We start from the raw sequence: 22,270 nt of genomic DNA, 5'->3' as shown, positions 1-22,270 counted from the left end.
ATGATTGGTACACGTCATCGTTCCTGCTAAACGACCAGATAGTCTGCCGTTTTATGGCTGCAGGAGAACGCGGTCTGCATTCCGCAATCTTCGAAGCCATCAAATTTTCTAACTCCAAACGGATAGTCAGAGTCGTCGAGTCCGATCCATAATATCTCTCCCTCGAGTCTCAACGAGAAGTGAGATGAAAGATGAGAGGAAGACTCCGGCATCTAGCTGTCGTCCTGGCGCTTCTGATACTCTTCGGAGCTTCACGTAGAACCTCCGTAGACGGAGAAGATTTCAGCGGAGACTACTCGAAGCTATCGGGCATAATAATTCCTGGTTTCGCGTCGACTCAGCTCAGAGCTTGGTCTTTCCTCGATTGTCCTTATTCTCCTCTCGATTTTAACCCTCTCGACCTCGTCTGGCTCGACACAACGAAAGTAACTTGCCATTTTTGGCCCTTCTCTTTCTTTTATTTGTTTTCTTTTTATAACAATTTTTGCATCCTTTGGTATTGGCTAAATCAGTTTATTTATGTTAATTATCTCCACATTTCTTAGCATCTAAGTAGCAAAATTGTAGGAAAATTATTTTCCGTAGTTCGTGAAGGAGGTAGTAATTGTTCTTGTGTCGTGCAGCTTCTTTCTGCTGTAAATTGTTGGCTCAAGTGTTTGCTTCTTGATCCTTACAATCAAACAGACCATCCTGAATGCAAGTCGCGGCCTGATAGTGGTCTTTCTGCGATTACAGAACTTGATCCTGGTTATATAACAGGTTTTTTTGTACCTGCTTCCTTCAGTATTTTGCTTCTTTTAATTCTGGTGATTTATGTCTTTGTTAGATGGCAAGGAATGCATGATGAATCTCTAGTCACTATGAATTTCAGGTCCTCTTTCTTCAATTTGGAAAGAATGGATTAAGTGGTGCATTGAATTTGGTATTGAAGCTAATGCAATTATTGCTGTTCCATATGACTGGAGATTGGCGCCAGCAATGCTTGAGGATCGAGACCTTTATTTTCACAGACTCAAGTTTGTATATTTCCTAAGTCACTCATTTAAATGATATTTTAGTGTTCTGAATTATCATTTTCAAGTTATTTAAGCTACTGTTCTGTTCTGATCGAAATTGTTGCTCTTTTTGTGGTTTAGCCAATTTCTAGATTCCCACAGTTAAATCAAAGTTGATGTTTAAGTAGTGTTTTCTTTAGTTGCATGGATAGCCTAGAAAATTCAGATATGTGTGCTTGTGTATTGCATACAAAGTTGCTTCTCAATCTGAATCTAATTGAATTTAGTTTAATTATTAATTAAACAATAAAGGTTCTTTTTGTTCTCAACTTTTCTTTATGTTGTCTTTTTTATTGGATCATAAGGATGCCAATGCACTGTAATGCATTGTTGGCTACACAAGTGGATAGCCCTCACCATTCTATAATTGTAACCATAATGGTGAAAATCCTGCCATTCGGTGGATAAGGGATTTGAACTCATGACCCCACACTCCCAAACCCTTAAAAGGTATAAAGAGACCAACCAACCTTGGCAAACTGTATTTTGACATTGATAGTTCCTTGTGCTGTGTTTTCTTTTAATAGCTGGTTACATGTTTGTCTATCCCTGAACTTGTTTTCTATGCATTTGTCAGCATAAGGCATTTGATGGAAAAGTGGAGGTTCAGTAAAAATTTCAATGATTGTCTGAATAATGTGTCTTGACTCTTGACTCTTGAGTGTGGTATGAGATATTGGGGTTAATTTTGAGGTTTGACTTCTTTTACATTCTTATTTGCAGATTGACATTTGAAACTGCTCTTAAACTTCGTGGTGGACCCTCAATTGTGTTTGCCCATTCCTTGGGGAACCATGTCTTCCGCTACTTTCTGGAATGGTTAAGGCTAGAACTTGCTCCAAAGCATTATAATCAATGGCTGGATGATCATATTCATGCCTATTTTGCTGTTGGTATGATCTATTTCCATCAAAATCCATTTTCCTATAAGGTTGGAGATCCCTTTGGTAAAATAATGCCTTTAATCTGACCTTATTTTGTTGCTTGATTCCAGGAGCTCCTCTTCTTGGTGCAACTGAGACGGTCAAAGCAACACTGTTCGGAAACACATTTGGTCTTCCCGTTTCTGAGGTTTCCTATTACTTTCTTTGTTTCCACAACCCTTCTTTTATTGGTGTTTTTGTTTATTGACTAACCTAATACTTGTCCTCCCCCCCCCCCCCCCTTCTTTTTGTATAGTTAATCCAAGTAGCAATGCAAATATTTAAAATTACTGGAAGTAGGCATATTGAGATACTACAAGACTTCCATTGATGTAAATTAGCTAAAATTGCTATTATAAGCCTATATAATCACCATAATAGGTTCACATTGGTAACTCATAATTAATCTTACTGTTACAGATGCTTGGTGGAATTAACCATTTTGGCTTTCATTAGAAGTTCAGGCATCTGTGTTTTTTTTTTTTCTTCTAATTTGTTTTTGGAGAGCATCAATTGATTTGGATACTTATTATAACACATGCGCATGACATACTTTGGCAAGGTACCAGGGTACAGCTCGATTGATGTTCAATTCTTTTGCTTCCTCATTATGGATGCTACCATTTTCGAAGTATTGTACAGCTGAGAGTCCATATTGGAGGCATTTCTCTAGGGCATCCGGGAAAAGTCATCAGACTTATCAATGTGAAGAACGTGAATTTCGCTCTAATTACTCTGGATGGCCAACGAATATAGTCAACATTGAAATCCCTTTTACCCGTGGTTATACTTCATATTTTCCATCTCATAAAGGAAGAATGCCCCATTATTATTAAGAAGCTAATTGGTTCTGTTCAAATTTCACATTTGCAGAATTTGATGCCTATCCATCAGTTACAGAAATAGCGCAGACCAACTTGTCTAGCATGGAATGTGGACTTCCTACTCAGTTATCTTTTTCAGCTCGTGAAATATCAGATGGGACATTTTTCAAAGCAATAGAGGACTATGATTCTGATAACAAGAGACTCTTATACCAACTACAGAAGTGGGTATTTTCTTAACAAATGTTTTTTTTGTCAACATTTTCTTAACAAATGTTGACGGGTTTAGCTCTTTTATTTTTTTTCCTGCTTGCTTTGCACATATTGAAGCAACTTCACGTTTATTCTAAAGATGCTTTATGCTTTTCTTGCATGTTGAGCTTAATAGTGTTTTTAGCAGCTGTTTTACTTTTTGGTATGTCCCTATATATCGGCTTATGGATATTGCCAGGGTCCCTGTCAGTCAGCCATGTGGATACTTAACAACTCTACATAGATAGTTTTGGCTTACGCGGGACATTTTTCTTTCAAGGATGGATGGCAATTAGTTGTCTCCACACCCCCTGCTCAAAAAAAAAAATCTGTATCACAGATATGATTCTGATTCCTTAGCTTCACACCTCTTATTTAGTAAAATGCAATTTTTTCCATAACACATCAATTTTTCTTTTAAGAGAAGAAGCTCTTTCTGAATGAGCAAAATTCTATTATGCCTTCAAAATCATATGAAGCTGCAAATGCATTGTTCAAGATAGAGTTTTCACGTAGACAGCTTGTTTTGATTACTCATGCATCAGAGATAGATGAAATATTATTTTCCAAATGTTTCCTTCATTATATGTTATTTAATTGTATGTGATGATGTCAGGTGTCCTTAATAAACTATTGAGTGGGAATGATGTGCAGTGCACTGCATAGTTGTACTTCCTACTTTATCTAAATTTGTAGTGCCCCACTTTTTTCAGGTCATATCATGGGGATCCTGTTCTGAATCCACTTACACCTTGGGATAGACCACCTATTAAAAACGTTTTCTGCATCTATGGAGTTGATTTGAAGACTGAGGTATGGTTGTCTTATTGAAGTGAATGTAAAGATATTTTTCTGTTTGTTATTAGTGAACTCAGTATGGACAGGTGTAGTTTCATGCATGTAGTGAATTTTTCTTTTTGGTGCCAATGATGCCTGCCTGTAGAATCTCTTTCTGCATACTGCAATCTTTGCTACAAGCTTCAACCAAATTACAATGAAATGCTGCTAATTGCATGTTGGTTTTGTCAATACTTTCATGCATGAAACAAAGTTACAGTAAAATTCCTCCCCTATTATTGTGTTCAAACCATGTAGGGAATTGGTTTTTCCCTTCTCTCTCTATGCCCTTCCTGCACTTTCCTTCTGGTACAACCCAGTTGAAAGATTCATGTTCTTTCGTATAAGACAAGAAGTTCTGTAACTGTCTTTGTACTAGCTGGTTGTTTTTTATGTTCATTAGTCATTATTTCATTGGCTCGTAGTTTGTTTGCACTCAGGTAGTTTATCCTTATTAATCGGGATGATGGTTTTGGTGTCTTGACCATGGAAAAACAGGTTGGTTACTATTTTGCACCAAGTGGCAAGCCTTACCCTGACAATTGGATCATAACAGATGTCATTTATGAGCTTGAAGGATCTCTGGTCTCAAGGCAAGTGCCATCCTCACTGTTTCTGCAATAATATTAAACAATGGACACATTTACTTATTTTCATCTGCATACTATATTGGTGAATTTGTTGTTGGTTTTCTTTACCAAAGATGTAATAATGTCCACTGTAAATAGAAAGGAACTAAAATTTTACTGTGTGTGTGTTATGTGTGGTGTATGTTTGACTTAAGGAGCATGTATATTTACAGCTCTTTTAGGTTAGTGTTCATTCAATCTGTGATACTCTTTTTCAGGGCTTCAAGACTAATCATGAGGGACTAGTAATGAAATGTGGTCCTGAATCCTGATTGCTCAGTGGTTCTTGGTGTTCTAATGATTATATGTACAGAACAAAAAAAAAAGGAAACCGTGAATTTTGGCATAAAGAGCATGTCATCTTGAACAAGCATAAACAAACCTGCATATATCTGTTGCTTCTTACCCAAGTGGTCTTATGATGTAATTGAAATGCCTTGTTTGATCATAGGCCTTCATGCAAAGAGTGAAAGTAGAAAGGAAAAAAAATTCTTTAGAGAAACTGAATTTGCATGCAAAGTTTATAAATAATTTGAACCATTGATATCAATCTTCATATTTTGAACTGAGATTGTGAAGGAATTTACTAAAGAAGATGCATAATTTCATCCTAGAATCTTCATCTCACTTGTGTGAAGAGCTGAAGTTTTTGAACTTATTACCTTCTAGTTAACATGAAGCAACAAAAGGAGATTATTTATTGATATTTCTGTTTACTTCTTCCATTCATGCTATTATTGTTATTTCATCTTATCAAATATTGGTTATGCTTACCTGAAAAGAATGGTTACCTTGATCTGCCCATCTGTTACTTCGTCTTCATGCATAGTAAAAGGTTTATTCTCTTAGGGTGATGAACACCAAAAGAGTTTTTATGTTATCCTCTCCAGCTTGTTTATATTCAAATGCATGTTTCCATTGAGCACATTTGTGTATATCCTCTCAAAACAAGATATATCATTGATATTTCATCTTGTTTCTTTGTAAGTTGTAACTTGTAAGTTACACATGTGCTCTGGTAGGTCAGGGAATCTGGTCGAGGGGAATCCTGGAGCTGCAAGTGGGGATGAAACTGTAAGCTCGTGAAATATCACATTCAATGTGCTATCTGAAATTGCTTGGTTGCTTTAGCTTCAATTAATGTAGCACATCTTTTGCAGGTACCATATAATTCTCTCTCTCTGTGCAAGAACTGGCTTGGACCTAAAGTTAACATAACAAGAGCTCCCCAGGTACTTGTAGTCTGGTCTATATAATGCTTGACATTTTTGTGGGTAGTAACATATAACTGCAGTGTTATCCTGGTACAGAAACAAATAACTGCAACAAGTAAAGCATTATACTTGGACATGTAAATAGATATGCAAATATCTAGATATATGTGTACAGCATGACATACCTATCTTCAACTAATAAACCATTATACTTTCTGGGACAAGGAAATGCTTTCAAATTCCAAAATTTCCTTCTTAAAAGTAACTCATGGTAAATTGTTTAAAGTCTTCACATCCATTCTAAGCTTCCATCTATTCTCTGTTTTCAGTCAGAGCATGATGGGTCAGACGTACAGGTAGAACTGAATGTAGAACATCAGCATGAAGCAGATATAGTTCCCAACATGACAAGGTCTCCAAGGGTAAAATACATTACATATTATGAGGATTCTGAAAGCATTCCACGAAAGAGAACAGCAGTTTGGGAGATTGATAAAGGTGTGTTACATCCCTTGTAGTGTGAATGAGTTGATGAGGATACTCATCAACCGAAAATGACATTTCTATAGAATTTCATCTTCAGTAGTTGATTTATGTTACTGGAGGCATTCTGATGCATCTAGGGATCGTCATCATAGACCTTGCAGATAATGTAGTCACAGAACAATCAAATCTTTGGTTCTCACGAACTTCCATGATTTTCAAATTACATTGCTATATTATCTAAATTGCTATTGATCTGTGCATGTGGAAGGACTAAATTTTAGTGATATCAATCTTAGGCTTCTGACTCAAATTTATACGTGGTGTATGCCTGTCATGGGGAAGGAGCTCCCTTCAGACGCATTAACCAGAGAGTCTTAGATCTCAAATTGGTTTCAATTCTTCAGCTTATTTTATTGAATAAAAATAAACACTTTGTACAGTGGAGGTTCATACAATCATACTACTAATTATACTTAGAGTAGTAATTAGAGTAAAAGTCCAATACAAGTAATTATTAGGTAAAAAACTCCTAAGATAACGTACAAAAGGATAAGATAATATAAATCTAATAACAAACGCATAAAATAAAATAAGATATTAGAGATAAGATAATTGATAAATATAAACCGTTTATTGTGGTTGATATAGAATTAATCTATCCGTTATTTAGATACCAAGATGTTATGATCCCAGGTCATGGATCACGTCACAGGATGGTTGATAGGCTCGTTAATGAGAGAGTCTTACATCTCATAATTTTAAGAATAAATTCTACTTGTTTTATTGAATAAAGTTAAACCTCTTATACAGTAGAGGTTTATACAATCATAATACTTCTAATTAGAGTAGAAATCTACTAAAAAGAACTATTAGATAATTACCTTCTAATTTTAGTCTATTTGCTATGGATGTTATGGATTTAATCTATCCGTTATCCATAACAGGTTGCTTCTTTATTGCCAAGTAGTTTCCTTATTTTGCTTGTTGCTGCACTCCTACTCTTAGAAAACTAAAGTCCCAAGATGGAGGTGGGCTCTTAGTTATACAATGGACTGATAATCTCCTTTGTTATTTTCTGTTATGGCTTTTTATTTTTTTCTGAAAAGATGATCTTACATTGAGGATGTGCTGTTGGCTTTGTCTCTGAAATAATGATAGATTGCATATGGTTAGCAGCAAGGATTGATTTCTTGCAAATTAAATTGAAGTTATCGTCATGTAGCAAATCACAGGAACATCGTTAGATCCCCTGTTCTAATGCGAGAGTTGTGGCTCCAGATGTGGCATGATATCCATCCTAATAAAAAATCAGAATTTGTTACAAAAGGTGAATCCACATAGCTTGTTCTCCCTTTTTTGTGGCTTACACCAAGTATGTTCAGTGATGTATCATCTGTTACAGCTAAGCGTGGACCTTTGAGGGATGATGACTGCTATTGGGACTATGGGAAGGCTCGTTGTGCGTGGCCTGAATACTGTGAATATAGGTTCCTACTTTCTCTCAAAAAATTTTTATGGACCTTTCCTTTTTCTTTTTCTCATTTGATGCATGAGACATGCAGGTACCTTTTTGGGGATGTTCACCTAGGACAGAGTTGTAGGTTGAAGAATTCTTCAGCTGATACGCTTTTGCATTACCTATAGATTAGAAGGTACCAGTTTTTTCTTCCTCAGACAAATAATTATAAATTGGAAATCTGAACAGTTGTAAAATTAGAAATTTTCATTAAATGATTTGCTTATATTGTTCATAAAATCATATCATTTTTCATTCCATGTTTCCTACTGTCCATTGTTTACAGAACTCTATGGGAGTGTTTGGATTGGAGGTTTGGGGTAGCTAATAGAGATTTTATACCCAATAGTTACTCAACCTATTTGTCTATTTGAAAACTTAAGTTCAGCTAATACACCTCTTTTGTACAATTTACAAAAGCTGTGAAATTAGAGAGATTCGCAATTAGTCTATTTTAAGATGACAAACCACTTTACCCTTACTTCAATCTACATATGTCTCTATATTATGTGGAGAATGTATATCTACGAAACTGATGCTTTTATTATGATATTATTTAATATTTGTTTATTTATTTTAATAGTAAAATAAATATGATATAATAAATATTATATATTTATTGAAATAATAAAATAAGTGATATGATAAAATAAATTAATAATCATATACCTATGTTGATAATAAAGTAATAATTACATATTTATTTTGATAGTAAAAAATTACAGAATACACACATGCACATACATATATATATTTTAGTAATTTTACATATCAACAATAACAATTAAATAAAATTTTCGTGGCTATCAATTACATCTAATAGTTAAACTAAATAGACCCTACATCTACAATATATGCCTAAGCTTTAAAGAAAAGGTTCTTTGGAATTTTGATTTCTGTGCCTGTTAGGTACATTTCGGCATGTTATGCTAGCGATGAAATTGCATAAATGTACAGTCTTTAAGCTTATTTGTCATGTAAGTTGTGGACAAGCAAACCATTTAATAATATTTGATGACATCTTCAGTGTAATCAAGTATCTTTTATTCCCCCAAGTATTAGCATCACTTTATCTCAGCCCCTTTGGTTTTTGATCTATGGCCTCATATCAATTGTCATATCTGCAATTCTTAGGTTAGAAAATGTTTTAGTTATAATATTATAATTATGTCATATGTGCTTTGACAGGGATCAACCTTTTCTGTTGCCTCAGTTGCTGGTATTGGGCATTGTTCCACTCTTTACAACTTCTGGAATTCAAGCTTTTTGTCATTCCATAATGAGACAGAGAATGGCTGCCGGCCTTCGTCTCTGTTGAAATTCTAACTCGGCATCTCCACTTCCTCCTTTTTGCTGCTCATGCCATGTCTTCTCTCGTCAGCCAAGTGCCTTCCTTCTGTCCTACTGTTTGAAACTCTGGCATAGCTTATATTTCCTGGTAGTTTCTGATGAGCACATCCTTGAGTTTGAACCATCGCAGCGCCAAACATAGATCGCTGACTTAATGTACTTGCACTGACATGTTTTAGTTTAGTAGATGCTCATTGAGGAGTGCGTTTTCAAGGAGTCTTAAACATCAAGCAAAGATGGGACCTACAGGCTATTACTGTTTGTGCAAGATATAGTTGATGAAGTGGTAAATCAAAAAAGATAAATATGGATGGCCTGGCCTTTATTATAATTTGAAGCATGTTTACTGAATAGTTGCTGAATCCATTCTTTGTCCAATTGCCCTAATAATGCCTAGCAAAAAAGCATAATAAACATTAACAGATTGATCTAACGCTTCAAAGGTGAAACGCCTAAAGGAGCGGTATTTTTGAGTTGGAACTTGTATTCAAAATTTTTCTCCCTTGCTATACGTTAATCATTCTTTTCAATTCATAGAGCTGAAACTTTGCAGAGATGGGTAAATCTTTGGTTGGCTTCATGAAATTTTACATTATTCTATTCATGGATTTGAAGGGAAGCTAAGGCCCATTTTTGTGACCCCAATGATATTAGAAGCTTCTCAGTGAGCAAATTTAGGGATGCAAATAGACAAAATTCGTTGTTCAACAAAGTCTAAATATTGAAAATGTTTTTACCAAAATCAATTAATCTTAATTATTGTTAATTTTTTACTATTATTGAGATTAGAATATTCCTTTTTTTGTTTTTATCAAGTACCGTATGATGTTTAATTTGTTAGGAACTCTTGTATAAGACTCATATGTTTATATAGGCAAGTTCATGAGTAAGAAATGAAGCAAATTAATTATAAACACATTGATATTCAAGACTTTCTAATTAACAAGTAAGTTCATGAGTAAGAAATGAAGCAAATTAATTAAAACACATTGATATTCAAGACTTTCTAATTAACAAGTTTGATTGAAATGTTAAGAGCTCGCTTCAATGTGTTCCTTTCCAATCCATCGTCTTGTGACCATCAATAATAACTGGGTCCCGTAACATCCTTTCATGACAAAGTGATGAGTTTCTTATGCAAGGCATCTACTCTTTTTATCATTCTTCTTCTTTTCAACCGTTTTTATTCCAACCTAGGAATACTAGAGAGATAAACCCTGATATCGCGGTATCAGATTCTTTACACTTATGCCTTGATCTCAAAGGAATATTTCAGATCCATATGACATCTTCTGTCATCATCTTCGAACTGCAAGGAACAGCGATAAGAATGTAAGTTAAAGTTCAACACAAATGTAAATGCAAAATTTTTATAATGCATTGTGATGTTTTAGATGCATATTCAGAGACTAACTCTTAGCTACTATAGCTATCAATGAAATATATATCTCAGTTCACATTTTGTTACTTTGGATACAATTTCTAGCAATTGTTTGGCCAAATGATTCAGAGATGTAGCCATCAAAATTGCCAGTAACACTTCTCTTTTTGCTGATATCAACAAAGAACTGTATCAGAAGAATATACTTGGATTCAATCATGCACAAAGGCGAATAGAACTTCATGATGTTTTAAGATATGTAACAAAGTAAACTTATCAGAACACACCTCCAGAAAATGAGGAGAAAGGCATAGAATTGGGTCATCGCCACCCAATCCTCCAAAAAAAAGATGCAAAAGTTCTATCAAAATAACAATTTGCTTCCTCCAGTACAAATTGATTTTCCAAAACATTCAACCAAAAGCACAAAAAAGGGTTCTGGAGCCTTAGATCCCCACCCGATCCTCCAGAAAAAGGGAAGAATATGCAAAAGTCCTATCAGAATAGGAATTTGCTGCCTCTAATACAAGTAGATTTTCCCAATCATTTAACCAAATAATAATAATAATCAATATTAAGAGTAACTCAAGTCTTCTGTTATAAAGTTATATATTGTCAATCTAAGCTGTTTTCTTTCATTAGTTGCACATTGCTGCTTATAGTAATAGTGCAGCATTTTCTTTTATAAAAGTTAAGCAAAAGCAGAAAAAATAAAAAACTAAAAAAAGAAAGAAAAAGGAAAGTCAATTCATGACAACTAACTGATGGGAAATTTATAAATAGTAATATCAACTCATAACAAATTGGTCATATGAAATGTAAGATAGGAAAATCACCATATATCAAGAAATTTGGAGGAATTAACAAATCTCATTCCAAAATTAAATGAAGTTCTAGTCTTTTTTATTATTATTATAAGGTTAAGGGATAGAGGTGTTGAACTTGAGACTCAGAGATTCAACAATATGTAGTAATCATTGAGATAAGCCCATGGCTGCAATTTCAACATAATTTCACCCTTGTAATGAGCTTTACTCCTATATACATTCCTTGAACACGTATAACTTTGTGTGTGGTGTTTGTGTAGATACATATGAGTCAATCTTTAAGAGACAACTGAGAGAATCTAGAGATTTCTGCAAAATATTTCAGAGGCATGCCTAGGCACGCGCCTTGACAAAAATGTGAGCTTCTATTGAAGGCCACTCACCTTTCAAGAGCTGAAGCACTGAGAACTGTTCTCTTGTGCCTTGAGCCCCCACAGCTTTAACAACTATGGTATGCAGATCTTAAACATTATCACATAAATGTACCTTAAGCTGTGCTGTGTAAATTCCCCTCGCCAGCAGACCAGATGGAGTAGTCTCCTCCTCCAAAGTATGCACATAAGATTCCTGGTGAGGAGCAAAAGTACCCAGCATTCCTTTGCTTTGGTCAACTGACAATCAATGGAAAAACATCCTTTATACTACTAAACATAACAACAAAAATCAAACAAATGGCAGGGCAAGAACAAAAAGATGAATCATTGCTGAGTAGCCAGTAGCTCTAGCATTCAAGCTCACAACTTTGTTCTCTAACAAGACAGTATAAACATGAGAAACGCAGGGAAAGATAAGCTAACCATACATTCTGGATCTACCATGATTAAACAGTACATTATTTGGCTAAAACAGATTTCTCTTCCTTAAAGGTTGAAAGATGATCTGATTTTCTAGGGGCTAATGCAATAAGAGGATATTCTCATGCTAAAAACTTGAGGCTTAAATGCCATATTACCCTGAAATGAAATTGAATACAAAAACACAAACGAAAAAGGAAAATAGCACCAACTCATTTTCATTTTGGTTTTTGCTTTCAAATGTATCCTAAATCCATTGTAATGGAGGAAAATATCCAATATAACCAACTTAATGTTCAGTGAGATTATGTATTGAGGATGATTATGGCAATTTCGGACTGACAAATTCTTCTCAGAGGTGGATTAGGTAAGTCTACAACTCTATTCTTTTACAACCATAAAGTTAGAAATAAATAAATAAACAAATACAGAAAAGAACATGATTCTGCACCTTGGAGTCCCCCTTTCCACACAGTATTTGAGTAGGTTAGACCAGAAACTATATTGTGAAGAACATTAAATGTTAGCTTAAATTGATATTGAGATCCTTCTTTGAGAGTAAAAAGGAGTTGGCCGCTCCGATTGTCATCAACAGGTAGAGGAGTATTTATTTCCCCGAAGTCACTGGATATAATTCCTATAGACTGAAACTTCACTTCAGGTTCCATTTGGCCTAACAAAACAAAGGCATGAACTTGTGATGATGTGAAGCATGACAAACTCTCATATAGACTAACCCTTTGTTTGGATTGAGGGAAATTAACAGAAGATAAAAGGAAAAAACATATTCCATTTCTATAATTTCTCTTGTTTGGACAGAATACAGAAGGGCGAAAAGAGGAGAAATGAAGTAAAAATCTGATTTTCCAAACTCTCTTCATTGCTCCAAAACATTTCTCTCAAATGGAGGAAAAATGAGAAATCAAATACTATTTGTATTAAAATTAGAGATATATCCTTACCATCATAATAAAATTTTTCTCCTCATTTCCTCTTAATTTAAGATCCAACAAAGTGTAAAAGATGGTAAATAAAAAAGGCCCCCATATACAAACCATTTAAGTCACCCTCAACACAACCAAGTAGCTTCTCTTTCCACCTCCTTAAGCTATCATCGTCCTGCAATTATGGAGTAACTCAGAAAATTATTCAGGCACAGAAGTTAGCAAATCACAATAAAAAAAAATTTTAATATCAAGAAAACCCATCTAAAATACAAGGAAAACAGATAAAATTTGGGACTATTCACACTACCCAGTTAAGAGAAATTTTGTCCTTTTATATTATGTTAAAATAAGGAAAATGGGTGGGAGTGGATGGGTACTAGCCAAAGAAAATTGTTGACTACAGCTTTTACTACTAGGCCTCCCAGATAGAAAAACTCAATTCGATCAATTCCCAGTAAAATTGTACACTGCATATTTTCTGAGCAACCAAACAGAGAATAGATACAAGATCAGAACTTCGTCAAGGACATTAGACTAAAAATTTTGAAGATAACAGGAAGTTCAGAAACGAAATGAGTGTTCAAAGAAGAAGAAAAAGAATACACACCTGATCTTTTTCAATCTGTTCCTTGAGAGAGAGCAAAGGCCCGGGTACAAAACCAGGAACAGGAACCCCATTATCCTCCTCCTCCTCCTCTTCTTCATAATCAATAACAGCTTCAGCCATTGCTTTCTCTGCCATTTTCTTCGGCCTCTCTTCTTTCTCACCAACTTCTCCTGTTGTGGATGGACCTGCTTCGATTCTCTTCCCACCCTCCATCTCTCTCTCTCTCTCTCTCTCTCTCTCTCTCTCTCTTTCTCTTCTGTGACTGAAAAAAGTATAAAACCACTGAAAAATCCTTTGAAGTTTTCAACTTTAAATCTGTATTGAAATGTTGCAGACAAAGCAGAGGCAGTGATCCCTGGCTGCTGACTCCTCTCTAGTACTGAGTTTTATTTATTCCTTTGCCTTTGTCCTGTCTCAATTCGCTCTGTGCTGTGTTGGTTTCAAAGCGGACAGTGGAGACTAAATTATGTGGGAATTTCTATGGTTAAAATAAAGTAAATTTATTTTATTATAGAAATAAATGAAAATTTTATATTTTTATTATAAATTTATATAAAGTAATTTGTTTTTATAAAATAATCATTTATGAAAAATATATTAAATTAACGAATATTAATATTTTAAATATATAAATATTTTTTTTATAATATAATAAAAATTATATTAAATTAATAGCAATGTTATTAATTAAAATAATATTCGTATTTTATTATTACAAAAATTATTAATATTTTTATATTTTAAAAATGTCATTATTTTTATTAATTAAATAATTTTTCATAAAATAATTATTTTATAGAAATATATCATAAATAATTTTTCATAAAATTTTTAATTATATTATAGAAAAATATTTAAATAATATGAGAAAGGAAAATGAGTTAATATTTTCCTATATAATAAATTATTTTCCTTATTATTTTTTATTTTGATTAATTTTTGCCCAAAGTTCCTCAGTTTTAAAAATATTTTAAATTTAACCTCGTTACTTCAATTTTTTTCCTAAAATTTCTTTAATTTTATTTTAAATGTTATTAAATTCACCCTTATACATTATAGCATGTTTGCAAATTAATATAAAATAAAATATTATTTATCTCTTTATATCTATGATAATATTTATTAATATATAATTTTGTATAAATATTAATATAATAAATGAGTGAAAATACTCATAAATATAATAATATAGTTAAAATATTATTTAAAATTTCAAATTGAATTAGCTCCGATTAAATAAACCTTTAAGCTAAGTTTTACTTGTGCAAATATATATTCTGCAATTTATGATTGGTCTGATTTTTTTTTTTTTTTAATGAAAAGGACGTTATAAGAAATGGAAAAAGAACACGTGGGGTCGTGTAAGGCGATAATCCATCAACCAATCTCGGCGCAACGGCCGGAGATTTCTCCTTGAGAATTTTTTTCAAAATTTGAGAATTTTTTTTGGCGATTTACAATTTAGATAAAATTGTAAAAAAAAAATTATAATCTAAATATATGTTTTGTGAAAATAATTTAATTTGATTTAAATAGTAGAAATCCTTAATTTAACTAAATTGTAATTTATATTTGCACATTAATTTGATAAAATCATTTAATTACTTCAATAATAATAATAACAATAATTACTTCAAATTAAAATCATTAATTTGATTAAAATAATATAATTTAGAAACAATGCAATTCAGAATATAAGATTTTTTCATATTTTTTTTTCTTTTTTAATTCTTATTGTGTGAAATGCTACAATATACAAAACTCATGAAAAAACGTATCTCGCCAAAATACCAAAGAATGCAGAGTAATGAAACTTGTCACTTCTCAATAGATCTGGTCATCTGAAAGGTTCAACTGGTGCTGATTCTTCAAGAAAGGCTGCAGCCTCGAAGCATTCAGCTGCTTCTTGAAAGGAAGATGCACTGCCCTCAGCTTTATAGTGCAAACCCAGGTTATACCATGCAGATGAATTCATTCTGTCAAGCCGTAGAGCATCCATTAGAAAGGATCTCACTATTTCATTTGTTTGGTTTCCGAGCCGTCTAAGAACCACAGCTGTAGATACCAAGCTTGGGACATGTGTGGGATCAATTTCCAGGGCACCAGTGAAGGCTTTCAGTGCTTCTCTGTGGAGGCCCTTGCTTTCATAAAGCATTCCTGCAATATAATAAAAGAAGAAATAATCAGGTTCTGAATCAAACCAAGCAAAAACGCCAGTTGTGTCAGCGTGAGAGAGATGGGAAAGCATGGTAAGAGGTTTGATTTCCTGTAGATATAAAGATTTATAACTCAAGTATGTTGGTTGAATCAATCACAAATTTGAAAATTTTTCAGTGTATTCATCAACCAATGAACAATATTTTCCGGCTTCTTGATCAAGACAACTAGAACTTTGAAGGGGTTGTCATTGCCGTGTGGCTGTAAATTGTAGCTTGAGTATCCATAAATATTTTATGCATAGAAGATTTGATAAAACCCGAAAGTGATGTGTGAATTTACCAGTTGTATAGCATCTTGAAGCTGAGTAATAACTAATGGCCTTAGATTTGGAAAGACAAACTTCAGCATCATTCCACTGTGATAGGCTTATGTAGACAGAAGCCAGATCATGCCAAACTTCCAGTTCCAAACTTCCAGTAGGGTTTCCATTGCCCTGTCAAAATTAATGCAAAAAGGTAAAATATATACATATAAATTTATAAACTAATGCATTGTCTTGCAGAAAAATGCTCAACAAATTACGAGATGAGAAGAGAGAGAGAGAGAGAGAGACCCTCAGTGAAAACGTGGTTAATTAAGTAGTTGATCCAGCAAACCACAACTGTCTATAGTAAAGATAATAATTTCCAACCCAATATATCTAACTATACATAACCCTCATCCCAACAAGTAGACTTGTACTTTTGTCCCCCTCCTTGCTTGACCTAGAATTCATATCAAACACACTCTTATCACCTGGAACAGAGCTCAAGGCAGTAGCAGATTACTACACCCAAATACCACTCAAGGGTACTGAATGAAAAAAGAAAAACACATATGTTATGCTTTCAGTTTTCAAATAGTGAGTCAACTAACGTTATTTATGATTAAGCTGATAACTGTTGCTGGGAATCAAGTGACAGACCTTACGGGACTTCTTCCCAGAACTAAAGCTTTTAGTCTGAACTTGAAGAATGGCGAGAAGATGCCCATATGTCTTAACAGCACCCTTTAAATGACCCTGTGCAATTTGAAGTTTAGCTTGAGTTCTCAACAGCTCTCCCTGATCCCATTTCCCGGTCTGATCCAAGGCAGCACTAATAACAGCTTCAGCATCTACATACCGTTTCTGAGCAGATAAGATCCTGGCCAACAGTAACCATCCTTTAATATTAGATCCAGTTTCCAGTTTCAACAAGCGTGAAGCATAGTGAAGTGCTGTATCCAGTTTCCTTTGCTCTGCATTTTCCAAACTGAGATGGTAAAGAATACAGGAGTCTTTCATTCTTGTCATTTTTCCTGCTGATTCCAGAACCTGCAATGCCTCAGATTGTCTTGCGATCCTCTCAGAATCAGCAATAGCTGATCTAGAATACGCTGAAAGTAAGACTCCCAGCAAAAAATTAGCAACACTTTCCAATTTTTCACATCCACTTTCCAAGTTTTCAAGGGATCTGCGGGAATAATTTAGTCCTTCTTCTGCAAGTTTAGGGATATTTCCACAAACTTTTGATGCCAACAGTAAGGCAGGGACACACTTCGGATCCTCTCTAACATGTAATAATTTCCTAAGCAGGTTCAGAGAAACCAAATCCTCACCAGCACCATGATAACAAAGAGCTAGCATATAAAATGTTTCTCTTCGACCGATGATACCAGGATGCAATTCCTCAACTTGATTGGCTAATGCTTTTAAATCCCCTGACACTGAGAGAGCAAAAGAAAGGTGATTTAAGATCGATTCATCCCACTCAATTCTTTTGAGTGAAACTTTCCTTAGCAGTATCATCAACAGAAGTATAGCCTCTTCTATGTTGTTTCTAGGAACAAATGAACTGTCCATCTGAGAGCGAAGGTTTGGGGGGCATGCTTCGCCTCCACTATATAGAAGAAAAATGGCAAACTCCTTTTGAATCCGTGCAGTTGTTTCCGCATCAAGATTCCATTGATGAAGGAGAGCCCGCCGGTATGACAGGATTGCTTCACGAGGGCAATCAGCAAGTTTCCATAGTTCTGGAAGCAACTCAACAGTCTTGTTAAGAGTCTCCTGCAATTTACAGTCAGCAGCAAAGTTTTCAGGCAAGCCTTCTGGTAATGAAGATTCAACTATGTCCAGAATAACTTTGCAAGATTGAGCGGCTTCTGCAGGAATGATTTGAAATACACTACACATTAGTCATACTGATATATTGCTATGTGCATCTCATTCATAGGTATTTTTCTTTTTCATTCTTTTGATTCTATTTAATAAAGAATGAGCATGTATACGTGTGTGTGCAAGTACATGCCACAGAGAGAGAGAGAAAGAGCAAGAAAGAGAGGATCATCCTGCAGATGTGGGTGACAAAGGAATACACTCACAAAGAGCACAACTACAACCAGGGCTTTTCATATGACACAATCTATAAATATATAAAAAAAAATGGACATCATAAGTAGAGTGCCCCAGGATATAGAAATGCACATTACTCTTTATAGATTCATATAGTAAGGTGCTTTGGAAGTTACCAACTATTTAATAAAGTACACGTTAGAAGTCTTCTTCTTTTTCTTTTTGTTTAAAAAAAGCAGTTAAAAGTGACACAAATTTTAATTGATATTCCCTCCGTCACACTTTTATTTACTTTCTGGAAATTAAAGAGAGGTATTAAAGATACAGGTAAAGATAGTTAGGAAACATGTTACTTAGAAAAACCAGTAAATGATGCTCTTTCCAAAGTTGAGCTTATGGAGATGGACAAATAAAAAGGGAAGGAGAAAGCATTATGCATCAAACAACAGAGATATGAGACGAAATGGTTATCTCACAATGGAACAGTAGTGAAAAGGTAATGAACTGCACAGCTTAATTTCCACTATGACAGCTCTTACAAGGCCACATCATGTTTTTATTTGAAATCCTCATTATGTTCCTTACAACTTCCAATACCAAGTTATCACCTTCTGAATTTCTATGAAAATTTTGATAGAGCAACAAGCAATTCTTTTTTATCCACCAAGTTATTATATAAATGAAAGGAATGCAAATAAAACAATACAATAAACATATTATGCAAGCCTAGCGTATCCAGGGCACAGAATAAGCTAAAAAATTCATCAAGTAATAAATCAAAAACTTAAAATAAGATTACAGATCTCAAGAAAATGAAAGCAGGTGATATGTGAACTAGCAAACAGAAAGTACCATTAAACCTCCCAAGATGCTGCAGTGATTTTGCTTTTAGAAAGACTGATTCCAAAAGCAAACTGACAGCATGAACAGACATTGGAGGGGTGGCAAAATTTTGTGAATGCCGCCTACGGTGTGCTCCTTTTCTAGAAAGACTAATTTTCATCTTGGGAATTATTGAACCAATATCTATTCCTTCAAATACATGTAAAGCAGCTTCTATGTTTCCTTTTTGATATTCAATTCTTCCCAGTAATGCTCTTGCTTCCTGCAAAATGCACACATTTTCATCTAAAAAAGACGAACCATCATGAAATAAAAATCCACAAAGTTGACTTGTTTTAGGCTACTGATTAAGAAACGAGACGATAGTCCATCAACCAAGATTGGTAAATTACTAATTGGCAAGTTGAGGAAGAAGGCATATGTTATGATTTTAATGCAGCACCAACCGCATACAATTTGAAAAACAATGTACTAAGAAAAATAAGAGGAATGCTTCGGATTCTGGTGAGCTCAAGCAGGGTTTTAGTAACGCAAGGGTTGTGATGCATGAACCAATCTTGTTCTTTCCAAGCATGTGAATAACATTTTAGGTGCTCATCAGATCTTTAGGTTCTTGAGTTGGAGATGTTTATTGCAAAACTAGTCACTCAGAGTATGTTACTGAATGCTATCTAAAGACATGATCAACTATGATCCAACAGTAGAAATGGCCTTAAGTAGCGCTAAGCGGACTGGTCAAATAGGTTCTTCAAAGCTTTGGTGTTAGTCAATGCATTCAAAACAATTGTATTAGAGTATTAGGGTTTAATTGAGAAAATGTTGTGAACTCGTGATCTGATGATTCTTAAACAAAAGCTTGCATCACCAATAGCCAAAAAGAAAGAAAGAAAAAGAAGAGCAAAGTGACATAAAAACCTGAAAAAAATTAATCAAACATCAATACCTAATTCTTCCAAGGTTTAATAAGAAAGTAAGAAGAGATAAGGGATTCTGAAGTTTGTTATGTGATGTCAACTTAATAAGAAGCGGAATTACTCAGAACCAGAGAGATTGATATGGAAGTAAGCAAAGTTAAAAGCTACAGTGCCAGAAGAAGCAAACCTCATAGTTCAAAGAACCACGTTCACGAAGGGTTAATTCAGCTTCTTCTATATTGCTGGTATCTGGCCTCTGGTCTGCTTCACCATTTCTAGAAGAATAACCACCTAATGAATAGTCCTTGGTTGCAAGAGATTCAGACGAAGGTACCATTTCATCCACAGGCCTTGGTTGCTCTCCAGAGCAAAGGCAGTTCATAATCTTCTCTAAGTTTTGCTTAAGTATGCCTCTCCTTTTCACTTTAAATTTACTCTTCATACCGTTTCACTAAATTCAGTAGTCTTCAAGCAACACCAGCAGCAGCAATTAGATTCTCAACATAAAATGCTAAACTACAAACTTAGAAGAGTTTATACATATCAAATGATGTAGTACTACAATTTAAGAGACAGAGATCAAACAAAATTCATGAGCTCAGATGTGAAACTGACTAGGACACTAAGAAGTGCCAACAAAACATGTCAGAATCTGACATTAAAGCAACCAAGTTTACGAACAGAAATAAGAAAGAAACTAGCACATGAAAGATGCCAACTTTAATTAGAAAAATTAAAACCCAAAACCCCAAATCGAGCACTCAAAAACCACAAACAGAAGCGCCTATCAAACCCCAAACTCATCAAAATTCCGAAAACCCCACTTTCAAAAAAATACAACCAACATCCCAAATTAAGCCCCAAATCCTAAAAAGCATCATAAAATTTAATAATCAGCTTAACATCAAAGACAATTCCCAACAAGAACACATCCCATCATAATCAACCAAGTTTATGTAGAACGAAAAAAAGCACTCACCTTTTGTTTTTCCAAAAGTAAAAGCCCCAAACAGCATAACTAGCAAGACCCATCTTCTGAATTCTATGCAATCAAAGCCCTTTCCTTTGAAATTCTTTAAAAAAATCAAGCATCCATCCAAACAAAGCAAGCAACTTCAACCTGCTTTCCTTTTTCCTTTTCTTATCTTTCCTTTTCCTTTCTGCCTCCTTGAATTCTCTTTTTGCTCTTTTGGGACTTAGTTTAATTTGATCAACACTTTTCTGGGTTTAATAGTATCAATCAGATATTTAATAGAACAGGGAACGGAGTTTGAACTGGATCGTGTGAGCGAAGATTGGGAATCAACTTCGAGGAAAAATGAAAAAAGAAAAAAAAAATAATTATTGAATAAAAAAAGTTTTCTTTGACAAGAGAAATTCTGTTTGTGGGACCCGCTAGAAAAAAATTACCACGGTGGCACTGGCTAATCTTCTGCCACGTAGGACTGATTCTTGTGTTTTTAAGCCGGCACTTTTAGCGGTTATAAACGCATAACGTGATTCACAGCCACAACTGGCAGTTTACCAGTTATGAGTGATCGATCAACTTTTTTAAAAACCTTTTTTAATTATTAAGTGATGAATTTATATTTAATAATCACTGAATAAATTTATTTATATATTTTAGCATAATAATTGCTAAATTTGTTTTTATATGTAATTGAATTTATATTTGAGACAATTAATTAACTCTGTTTAATATAATAAATTTAGATAACTAAATAATTAATTTTTCCAGTAATTAATTGAATTCAATAATTGCAATTCATCTAGATATATAAGATTATTTTTATTTAACGAGTTTAATAATTTATAAATCAACCATGTGTATTGAAATATATATAAAATAATTAAAATATTTACAATAAATATAATATAAATATTTAATTTAATGATTGTTAAATTAATAATTATTTAATTTCGAGTTTTCAATAGCTGCATCTCAAACATGTTAGTCCATAGACCTTGGCCATGGAAAATAAATATGAGTTGAGAGATCTGGTGAGATGTATAAATGCTGGGGCTGGGAGGTTATAATATAATTAGGGGTGTAAACGAATCGAGCTGAGTCGAGTTTTGAAGAACTCAAACTTAGTTTGTTAAAATTTTTTTGAGTTTGAGCCGAATTCAAGCTTTACTCATATCGAACTCGAACCGAGTATTAAAAGGTTCAAGCTTGGCTCATTTAGCAAACGAGCTTAGACGAGTCGAGTTTTTATCGAGCTGAATCGAGTTTTTATCGAGTTGAGTCTCGAATAGTTTACGAGTAATTTAATTTATTTACATGTATAATGAGTTTTAGTTTAAAACTAAAATAATTTTAGTTAAAATAATTTTAGT

At 34.0% G+C, this 22,270-nt stretch overlaps 3 protein-coding genes across 7 annotated transcripts; 1 reads left to right on the top strand and 2 right to left on the bottom strand.

Annotated features, from left to right (window-relative positions):
• The first annotated feature begins 74 nt into the window (after positions 1-74).
• LOC110628514 (phospholipid--sterol O-acyltransferase-like) lies at positions 75-9,450 on the top strand. Of its 5 annotated transcripts, none has more exons than XR_006347965.1 (16): positions 75-425; positions 624-759; positions 872-1,016; positions 1,779-1,948; positions 2,050-2,126; positions 2,548-2,761; positions 2,852-3,026; positions 3,768-3,867; positions 4,390-4,484; positions 5,543-5,594; positions 5,681-5,752; positions 6,064-6,232; positions 7,379-7,547; positions 7,623-7,707; positions 7,783-7,872; positions 8,925-9,450. XR_006347965.1 is itself a non-coding variant. In XM_043948764.1 (16 exons), exons 1-15 carry the CDS (start codon positions 192-194, stop codon positions 7,862-7,864), a joined length of 1,908 nt encoding a protein of 635 aa, XP_043804699.1. In that variant the 5' UTR covers positions 76-191; the 3' UTR covers positions 7,865-7,872; positions 8,925-9,450. The 5 variants fall into 5 exon arrangements, 4 of the variants coding, with proteins under 4 accessions (XP_043804701.1, XP_043804699.1, XP_043804700.1 ...); XM_043948764.1 differs by having other exon boundaries at positions 76-425; positions 2,548-2,758; positions 7,443-7,547; XM_043948765.1 differs by having other exon boundaries at positions 76-425; positions 7,443-7,547; positions 7,814-7,872.
• A 519-nt stretch (positions 9,451-9,969) lies between these two features.
• On the bottom strand, positions 9,970-14,104 carry LOC110627751 (rho GDP-dissociation inhibitor 1). Its single transcript, XM_021774111.2, has 5 exons — positions 13,643-14,104; positions 13,144-13,207; positions 12,540-12,761; positions 11,781-11,905; positions 9,970-10,395 (listed from the first exon to the last, which is right to left on the bottom strand). The coding sequence occupies exons 1-5, from the start codon at positions 13,853-13,855 to the stop codon at positions 10,333-10,335; spliced, it is 687 nt and encodes a 228-aa protein (XP_021629803.2). The 5' UTR covers positions 13,856-14,104; the 3' UTR covers positions 9,970-10,332.
• A 1,228-nt stretch (positions 14,105-15,332) lies between these two features.
• LOC110628263 (protein NPGR2) lies at positions 15,333-21,260 on the bottom strand. Its single transcript, XM_021774839.2, has 6 exons — positions 20,910-21,260; positions 20,118-20,395; positions 19,026-19,278; positions 16,767-17,983; positions 16,142-16,295; positions 15,333-15,799 (listed from the first exon to the last, which is right to left on the bottom strand). The coding sequence occupies exons 2-6, from the start codon at positions 20,370-20,372 to the stop codon at positions 15,480-15,482; spliced, it is 2,199 nt and encodes a 732-aa protein (XP_021630531.1). The 5' UTR covers positions 20,373-20,395; positions 20,910-21,260; the 3' UTR covers positions 15,333-15,479.
• Positions 21,261-22,270: the final 1,010 nt, after the last annotated feature.

The sequence above is a fragment of the Manihot esculenta genome, chromosome 12 (genome assembly GCF_001659605.2).
Source record: "Manihot esculenta cultivar AM560-2 chromosome 12, M.esculenta_v8, whole genome shotgun sequence".
Classification (NCBI taxonomy): domain Eukaryota; kingdom Viridiplantae; phylum Streptophyta; class Magnoliopsida; order Malpighiales; family Euphorbiaceae; genus Manihot; species Manihot esculenta.
This window is presented reverse-complemented; position numbering and strand designations above follow the sequence as displayed.